General features: G+C 46.6%; 1 protein-coding gene across 6 annotated transcripts in view; it reads left to right on the top strand.

The window, feature by feature from the left end:
- The first annotated feature begins 1,724 nt into the window (after positions 1-1,724).
- The window catches only part of ACAP3 (ArfGAP with coiled-coil, ankyrin repeat and PH domains 3), a 35,013-nt gene continuing 27,064 nt past the window's right edge, over positions 1,725-9,673 (top strand). For 2 of the 6 annotated variants that reach the window (XM_030963861.1, XM_030963858.1), the window contains exon 1: positions 1,725-2,276. In XM_030963861.1, the coding sequence (XP_030819721.1) occupies positions 2,230-2,276 (47 nt within the window). In that variant the 5' untranslated portion in view covers positions 1,725-2,229. The remainder of the gene's footprint in view (positions 2,277-9,673) is intronic. The other 4 variants (XM_030963862.1, XM_030963860.1, XM_030963863.1 and 1 more) reach the window with 2 other exon arrangements.

Genomic DNA, 9,673 nt, shown 5'->3' with positions numbered 1-9,673 from the left:
GGATCGTGGAAGCCGGGATGGGCTGGTGGGGAAAGGGATGGTCTAATGGGGAACAGGGATGGGCTGGAGAGGAACGGGATGGGCTGGTAGGGAACGAACGGGATGGGCTGGGGGACCGGCGAATGGGCTCAGGGGGAACGGGATGGGTTGATGGGGACCGGGATGTGGTCATGGGCAACGGTGATCTGCTGGTGGGGACTGGGGATGAGCTCGTGGGGACCGGGGATGTGATCGTGGGGACCGGGATGGGCTGATGGGGACCTGGGATAGACTGATTGGGACCGGAGATGGGCTGGTGGGAGCTGGGACCTGCTCATGGGAAAGTGGGATCTGCTCATGAGAACTGGGACCTGCTTATGGGGACCTTGGATGAGCTCATGGGGATCTGGGATGTGCTGTTCGGAACCTGGGATGTGATCGTGGGAGTCAGGATGTGCTGATGGGATGGGAACTGGGATGTTGTGCAAACATAAAACCCCTCTGGAACCCTGGGCTTCACTTCAGCTGCTCCTCAGCTCTCCACTGTGCTGCCTGCAACTCAGTTGGATGGAAGAAAACAATAATAATAAAAATAATAATAATGTTGTATTGATTTCAGCTAAGAAAACACTTAAAGCAGGGACCACAAGAGATGCTCCAAGGGCTGGGAGAGCTGGGAATGTTAAAAACCTGGAGAAGAGAAGGCTCCAGGGAGACCTCAGAGCACCTTCCAGGGCCTAAAGAAGCTCCAGGAGAGCTGCAGAGGGACTGGGGACAGGGGACAGAGTGACAGGACACAGGGAATGGCTTCCTTGGAGTGGAATTCCCAGAGCAGCTGCCTCTGGATCTCTGGAAGTGTCCAGGGCCAGGTTGGAGCACCTGGGATGGTGAAAGTTCCCAGCCCGTGGCAGGGGGTGGGAAAAATGGCATTAAACATCAAATTTCACTTCATTTCATCCCTGTTCCTGTCCATGGCTGGGTGAGGTCTCCTTGTGACATCTGTCAGGGCCCCCTGGGCCTGTTGATTCACTCATGGCTTCAGTTTAGATGTAGGATTTTCTTCAAACGTGGGATTTCCACGTCAGGCCCTTCTCTCAGTTCACAGAAAGTTCATCTGAAACCATCAGTGAGCGATGTGGTTGCTGCTGCTGGGTCTGTGGTGCTGGGTGGGTGGAAGATCAGGATTAATTAACCTCAATTAGCCACACCACAGTTTGTTGCCTGTCCTGTGGCAATGGAATTCACCTTCAGCTGGACCCACAAACCCAGATGTGCTCCTTCCCCGAGTGATTCCTGCAGATTTATCCCCTGGCTGCTGGCAGCAGCAAATCCACTGCTTATGGAAAATGAAAAACTGGATTAAGGAGGGACAGGATTGATGCCAACCCTGCTGCTGGTTGTGGAATTTTACCATTGGATTTGGTTTGTTCCTGCCTGGAAACCCTGCCTGGAAATCATGGAAGGGTTTGGATTGGAAAGCTGAAATTCAGCTATTCTGGAGATCATAGAAGGGTTTGGATTGGAAAGCTGAAATTCAGCTATTCTGGAAATCATGGAAGGGTTTGGATTGGAAAGCTGAAATTCCTAATGACAGGTGAAAAAAATAGTGGGGGGAGAAGGGATAAATCCTAATGGCAGGTAAAAGAAAAGGAGGGAAAATGTGGATAAATCCTAAAGATAGGGGGAAAAGGTGGATAAACCCTAATGGCTGGTGTGCAGGAGCGGGGGTCACGGCTGTGTCCGTGCCGTGTCCCTGCGGTGTCCGGTGTCACGGCTGTGTCCGTGCCGTGTCCGGTTCTGTCCGTGGCTCGGCAGGAGGCGCGTCCGTGCTGCTCCCGGTTCTGTCTCGGTGCTGCGGGAGGCGGATCGGAGCCGTGGCGGGGCTGGACCGGGGGCTGTGCCCGGTGACGTACCCGGTGCCGTAGCCGGTTCCGTGGGAAGCTGGGCTATATCCGGTGCTATTCCCGGTGCCGTAGCCGGTTCCGTGGGAGGCTGGGCTGTTCCCGGTGCTATTCCCGGTTGCATCCTCGGTTCGGTGGCAGTGCCGGGAGGAGGCGGGCCGGTGCTGTACCCGGTTCGGTGGCGGTGCGGGAGGCGGGCCGGTTCCATCCCCGGTTCCATCCCCGGTTCGGCGGCGGTGCGGGAGGCGGGCCGGTGCCGCGGGGGGCGGGCGCTGCCCGCGCTGAGCGCAGCCGGCGGGCGATGCGCTTTCTCCGCTGAGCGCAGCGCGGCCGAGCCCGAGCCGGCAGGATGACGGTCGAGTTCGAGGAGTGCATCAAGGACTCGCCCCGGTTCCGGTAAGCGCCGGGGCCTCCCCGGGAACGGCTCGGGGCGGTGCGGGGGGAACGGGAGAATGGGCAGGGCCGCGGCCGGGCAGAGCGAGCCGGGCCCGGGCAGAGGGAACCGGGCCCGGGCAGAGGGAACCGGGCCCGGGAAGGAAGGGCCGAGCCGGGGCCGAGAAGGGCCGGAGCCGGGGCCCAGCGCGTTCCGCCGGCAGCCGGCGATGCTCGGGCCGCAGGCGCTGCCCTGCCGTGCCCGCATCCCTCCCGCACCCCGACTTCCCGTTCCCCGCACCCTCCCTTCCATGTGCCCCACATCCCTCCGTGCCCCGCATCCCCCCGTGCCCCGCATCCGTGTCCCGCATCCCCGCTGCTCCCGGAGCTTGGCACGGGAACAGTTCGGGGTTTTTGGGGCTCGCAGCGCCGGTCCCCGCCGGGAACGCGCATCCCCCGGGGCTCGGCCGGGCGGCGCTGCCCGGAGCCGCCCGCAGAGCCGCTCAAGGGGAATACACTCATTTTCCATGCGCTCACATTCCCGGCTCTCGGAGGGTGGATTTCTTAATTTTTTTTTTAGCGGTCTTGGAGGAATCTGGGCTGTGACAACAAAGGCTCCGGCTTGGCTGTGCTCTCGCATCCACATCAGGCCGGGGCTGGCGGGGAAGGAGCCGGCAGCTGCCGCTCCATTGTGCCCGGAGCATCCTGGCTGCGTGTCCGGAGGGGCTGGGATGTGCTGGGATGTGCTGCTGCTGTTCAGGGAGAGCAGAGCTCCCGCAGGCAGCGATCCCCGCCGCCCCAGCGCTGTCTGCATCAGCCAAATGCAGACAAAAGCCTGCAGGAGCGGCTGGGGCTGCCTGTGTGTGCAGGGGAAGGAGTTATTGGAGGGTGTTCTCTGCTTCCTGCAGATGTTTCGTGTTGTTCCTGCTCGGAATCTTTTTGTTTATTGGAAAAAAAACCCGAAAAAACCCAGGAAAAAACAGCTTGCGTTTTGTTGGAAGTGTGTTTAGGAATGGTTTCTAAAGCATTGAATGGTTTTCTGAAGCATTTCTAGAAGTGGTTGGGGTGCAGAAGGGTTGCAGTGGTCTGTGGCTGAAGCCGGGCTGCCAAATTGGCATTTTGTGGTGCTGTGTGCTTGTGGAGGTAACACATGTGTGGCTGGGGTGTGGGAAGGGTCACCCTGCACGTGGTTTTATTGGGATCCTGCTGGGAGATCTGCTTATCCTGCAGGGAGAGAGATCCTGCAGGGAGATCCTGCCCATTCTCAGGGAGATCTGCTCATTCTGCAGGGAAATCCTACTCATTCTCAGAGAGATCCTGCAGGGAGATCTGCCCATCCTGCAGGGAGAGAGATCCTGCAGGGAGATCTGCTCATCCTGCAGGGAGAGAGATCCTGCAGGGAGATCCTGCTCATCCTCAGGGAGATCCTGCAGGGAGATCTGCCCATCCTGCAGGGAGATCCTGCTCATTCTCAGAGAGATCCTGCTCATTCTCAGGGAGATCTGCCCATCCTGCAGGGAGATCTGCTCATTCTGAAGGGAAATCCTACTCATTCTCAGAGAGATCCTGCAGGGAGATCTGCCCATCCTGCAGGGAGAGAGATCCTGCAGGGAGATCCTGCTCATCCTCAGGTAGATCCTGCAGGGAGATCTGCTCATTCTCAGGGAGATCCTGCTCTTCCTGCACTGCCAGGTGCTGGGCAGGGCCAGGTGAGATGACAGCTCTGGCATCATGGGACTTTTCATAGAGTGAGGCAGGAAATGCTTTCATCAGCCCTCTGCCCACTTAGTATCCATTAGGATTTATCCACCTTTTTTTCCTCCCTTTTTTTTTGTCTGTCATTAGGATTTATCCACCTTTATTTCCCCCTATCATTAGTATTTATCCACCTTTCCACCCCCTTTTTTTACCTGTCATTAGGATTTATCAACATTTTTTCCTGTTTTTTTTCATCTATCGTTAGGATTTACCCACCTTTTTCCCCCCTTTTCTTTTGTATGTCATTAGGATTTATCCACCTTTATTTCCCTTTTTTTTGGCCTGTCATTAGGATTTACCCACCTTTTCCCCCCTATCATTAGGATTTATCCATCTTTCCCTCCCCTTTTTTTCCCACATATTACTAGGATTTACCCACCTTTATTTCCCTTTTTTTTTTCCACCTATCATTAGGATTTACCCACCTTTTTCTCCTCTGTCATTAGGATTTAACCACCTTCCCCCCCTTTTTTTTCCCCACATATCATTAGGATTTACCCACCTTTATTTCCCCTTTTTTTTTTCCCACATATCATTAGGATTACCCACCTTTATCCCCTTTTTTTTTGCCTGTCATCCCACCCCATTGTGCTGCAGAGCACGTGAACTGCAGGGTGGCCCCGAGCCAGAGCTGTGACCTCACTGTCCAGCTGTCTGTCTGTCTGTCTGTCTCTGTCCCACATGGCACTGACCCTTTTCCTGCTGACGTCAGCCCTGATTGATCTGTTTATTTATTTATTTTGCCCCTGGTGTGTGTGTGTGTGGGCTCCAGGCCAGGTTTTTCAGCATCATTCTGCTCTGTCCATGAAAACAAAACGGCTCTCAGAGCCCTCCCTTGGACCTTGATCAAAACCACTTATTTCAGGCTGGAATTATGAACTATTTCCCCCGTGGCCAGACACAGAATGTCTGTTAGAGGGAGAACAAGAGATCAGACATTTCAGGAGCTTGGGCGTTTCAGGAGGGTTGGAATATGTGCAGCAGGGGAATATTTAAATTATGAACAGCTCAGATAGTGAGAAATTTTGATGTTAGGAGGGAAAAGAAGAATCAAGTTGAGTTATTGAGAATTTACACCTTGAATATTCAGAAATCCTAACATTAGAAGGAAATAAGGAACCAAGTTGAGTTATTCAGAATTGACATCTCAAATATTGAGAAATCCTGATGTTAGAAGGAAAAAGAAGAATCAAGATGAAATATTCAGAATTGACACCTCAAATATTGAGAAATCCTGATGTTAGAAGGAAGGAAGGGATCTAAGTTGGGCTTTTCAGAATTTACACCTCAAATATTGAGATAATCCTGATGTTAGAAGGAAAAAAAGGAACCAAGTTGAATTATTGAGAATTTGCACCTCAAATATTGAGAAATTCTGATGTTAGAAGGCAAAAGAACTGAAATACTCAAACTTAACACCTCAGATATTGAGAAATCTTGATGTTAGAGGGAAAAAGAAGAACCAAGTTGAAATATTCAGAGTTTACACCTCAAATATTGAGAAATCCTGATGTCAAATCCCCCTCATCACTTCCTACCTGATAAATTCCAGTTCCTACAAAGAAAATTGACTTTTTTTAATGTGTCAAATGCCATTATTTAGATGTGTCTCAGCTCGAGCTTGGCAGATAAAGCTGATTTCTGCCAGGCACTTGCAGAGGCGTGGCTGCAGTTCAGGTAAACAATTTAATGACCTGGCAGGACCTGTTCTTGCACCTCTGAGGGTTTTTATCTCCCAGCAGGAGTTTGGGAAATCTAGGAGCGCTCTTTTTGTGGGCATGAATTTGTAGAGAATTCTTAAATCCACTGAGAAATCCAATTTAATAAATCCTCTGCTCACTTAGCATCCATTGGGATTTATCCACCTTTATTTCCCTTTTTTTTCCCTCTATCATTAGGATTTATCCACCTTTGTTTCCCCCTTTTTTTTGCCTGCCATTGGGATTTATGCACCTTTTTTCCCCTATCATTAGGATATTCAAGAACATATTTATAGATATTTATGATAAATATATATTTATATAATATATATTTATGTACATATTTATATTTAGATATATTATATATAATATAAAATATATAATTATATATTTTATTTTTATATATTTATATAGGTATATATTATATATAGTTATATACAATATATTAATATATTAATATTTTTATATATTTATATAAAACAAATAGATTTATATTTATATTTATATTTATATTTATATTTATATTTATATTTATATTTATATTTATATATTTTAGGTACTTTTTTTTTTGTAAGGTATTATTTATACATAAAAATTCTGCTCAGAGTGGAGGGAATGAGGCTGAAGGCCCAGTTTGGTGTCAGGGCTTAGCAGGGAACAGCTGAATTTTGAAGAGGTTTTTGCCCTGGATTATTTTGGGCAGGAAGGTTGGGAGCTGTAACCTGAGCTGCAGGAGGGATTTGGGATTTGGGGTTTGGGGTTTTGGGTTTGGGGTGGCTGCAGCTGTCCCTGAGTTTGTCCCACAGCACTGCCACCCTCAGCTTCAAAATCAAAAATTAATTTTAATTTATTTCCTACTTACAGAACCCTCAGCTTCAAAATCAAAAATTCATGTGTTTCCCACTTACAATACTTTATAAATTACATTCAGTTTATTAGCTGAAAATATCTATTTATCTATTTTAGTTTAACTTTAACTCTGGTTTAACTTTGGGGTCTTCCCACAGGGATATTTGGGGTCTTTATAAAGAGATTTTTGGGCTCTTCATAAAGAGATATTTGGGGTCTTTATAAAACGATATTTGGGGTCTTCACGCAGGGATATTTGGGGTCAAATATCTTTATAAAGAGATGGTTTTCCCATAGGGATATTTGGGGTCTTCCCACAATATTATTATTTATAATTTTTGAGGATTTATAACAGTTCTAATTCTCTAAACTCTCTAGTTAAAAATGACAAAATCACTTTGATGATTTTGAGGATTTACAGTTTATTTGTCTCTGAGGATTTATAACAGTTTTAATTCTCTAAAATACCTAGTTAAAAATTACAAAATTTTTAATCCAAATTCAATTCCTGAGCCCAAAACCAACCTGAAACTGGAAATCTCCTGAAGTGGAGGAAGGAATGAAAATCAGGTTTTGGACTCCCAGGCTCTTCTTTAGCAGTGGCCCCTTTAAATCCTGGTTTCATAACTATGAAATTTCAGCCACAGGATGAATTATTTTATTTTTAAAAAAGGATTTTTTCTGGTTTTGCTTAAAATTAAACCAAGCTTCTGCTGGCTTGGTTATCTGGAATAAAGAGAAGAGCCCTTGAAAGGGACCTGGAGTCCAAGTCTGGCTGAATTTTGAGGACAGGACAAAATGTTTTTGTGAGCTTGAGGGTTTTTGGTTTTTTATTTTTATTTTTTTTCCTTGTTTGCTCCCCTCTCTCAGGGCTGGATTGGGATTCCAGGCATTTGCTGGGTGCAGCTCCCCGAGTGTTTGCTCCACTCAGGGATTTCTGAGCTTCATCTAAGGCAAAGCTTTGCTCAGAAATGAGGGTGGAGGAGAGGAGGCGATAAAAAAGCAGAATTCAGGGGTTTTGTGGGGAAAAAAAGGAGAATTTGTTCTCTTTTTGACAGCAATTCCAGGCTTGGAGGGAGGAGGGAACGTGGAAAAATGAGATTTTTTTTTTTTACCTGGCAGCTGCTTTTCCTTCTTTGGGGCAATGCAGGGTTAAAATCTGGGAATGGGAATTTGGGGAGCAGAATTCCCTGCCTGGAGGGGGGTGGAGCAATGGGACTTGTGTTCCTTGTAATTAATTAAGGAATTAATTGTAGGCCTTAATCCCAGGCTGTGGGGGGGATTTGGGGTGGATTGGGGGTCAGTTGGGGATGAATTGGGGGTGAATTAGAGGTGAAGAGCCAATATTAAAATAGATGATATTAATTATGAATTATATTAATCACAAATATAATTTAACATTATATTAATTATAAATAAATGTAAAATACAAATATATCATATAAAGATAAAATATATAAATATTAATTATTATTATAGTAATTATAAATGTGTAAAATACAAATATAATATATAATAGATAAAAAAGATCATATTATAAATAATGATTATTATATTAATTATAAATGAATGTAAAATACAAATATAATTTATATAAACATAAATTAGAAATATTAATTAATATTCTGTTAATTATAAATAAATAAAATTATAAATATAGAATATTTAGTATAAATATAATATAGAAAAATTAATTAATATTATAATGATTATAAATATTTTATATTTATTATATTTATAATTAATTTATTTATTATATTTATTATAATTAACAAGGTATTATATCTAAATATTAATAAAAAGTATCAATTTATTTTTGTTTTTATTATTTATTAATTTATTGTTATTATTTGAATTTATTTATTAATAAGATAAATTAATATTGATAATATTGATAAGTACGAATAAATATTAATGAACAATTTTATTTGTTATTTAGCAATATTAATATCTACCCATGATGATAGCTATCTATGGCACAGGGCTGATGGCCCAGCTCCTGGGTGGCGCATGCCAGAGCCCGGTGCTCACTCAGCCCGTAAATCAGTAAATCAGCCTCGAGTGGCCCCATCCCAACAGATCCCGTCACATCGGGAGGGAGCTCGGCCTCCTGCCCCCCGGGCGCTGCAGCTCCCCCAGCTCCAGCTCCAGCTCCAGCAGGGTTTAACCCTCTCCGTTCTCTGGGGAATGCTGCTGCTCCCAGCCGGGTGTGAGAGCACGGAGGGGCTGCCAGGACGTGGGGTTTCAGGATGAGCTCCCGGGATGTTCAATGGCAATAAAACGCCCTGCACACTCAGGGGTGGGATCCTCAGCGCCCAGGGATTGTGCCAGGCTTTAGAATGATCAGGATGAGCCCCCAGGATGTTTAATGGGTATAAAAAGCCCTGCACACTCAGGGGTGGGATCCTCAGCGCCCAGGGCTTGTGCCAGGCTCTAGGGAAGCACCCCCAGACTTGGCAGAGCTGGGGGTGCAGAGATCTCTGAGGAGCCCTTCGAGCCTTGTCCTTGTCCTGCTCCATTCCCGCTCAGGGACACGCTGCTGTTCCCACAGCTCGGCCTCGGGGCACACTGTCCCCCCTCTGTTCTCTGATAAACCCAGAATTTGGCAGCAGGTCTGGGTTTGTCCCCAGGATGGCAGAAACAGCCACCACGGTGCTGGCACTGACCCAGCTGGAGGGGCCTCTGCCTTTTTCCTTTTTCCTTTTTCCTTTTTCCTTTTTCCTTTTTCCTTTTTCCTTTTTCCTTTTTCCTTTTTCCTTTTTCCTTCCCTTTCCCTTTCCCCCATTCCCAGATTTCCTTTTTCCTTTCCTTTTTCCTCCTTTTGCCTCCTCTCCTCCTTTCCTCTCCCTTTCCCTCCCTTCCTTTCCCTTTCCTTTCCCCTTCCCTACATTTCCCCACCCTTCCCTTCTCTCTTCTCCTCATTTTCCCTCTTTTCCCTCCTTTCCTCTCCCTTCCTTTCCCCTTTCACACCTTTCCCCACCTTCCCCCATTCCCAGATTTCCTTTTTAATTTCCTTCTTCCTCTTCTCCTCCTTTCCTCTCCCCTTCCCTCCTTTCCTTTCCCCTTTTCCACCTTTCCTCACCATTCCCTTCACCCTTTTCCTCATTTTCCTCC

The sequence above is a fragment of the Camarhynchus parvulus genome, chromosome 21, assembly GCF_901933205.1.
Source record: "Camarhynchus parvulus chromosome 21, STF_HiC, whole genome shotgun sequence".
In the NCBI taxonomy this organism is placed as follows: domain Eukaryota; kingdom Metazoa; phylum Chordata; class Aves; order Passeriformes; family Thraupidae; genus Camarhynchus; species Camarhynchus parvulus.
The sequence above is the reverse complement of the archived record's forward strand: the minus strand, read 5'-3'. Positions and strand labels throughout refer to the sequence as shown.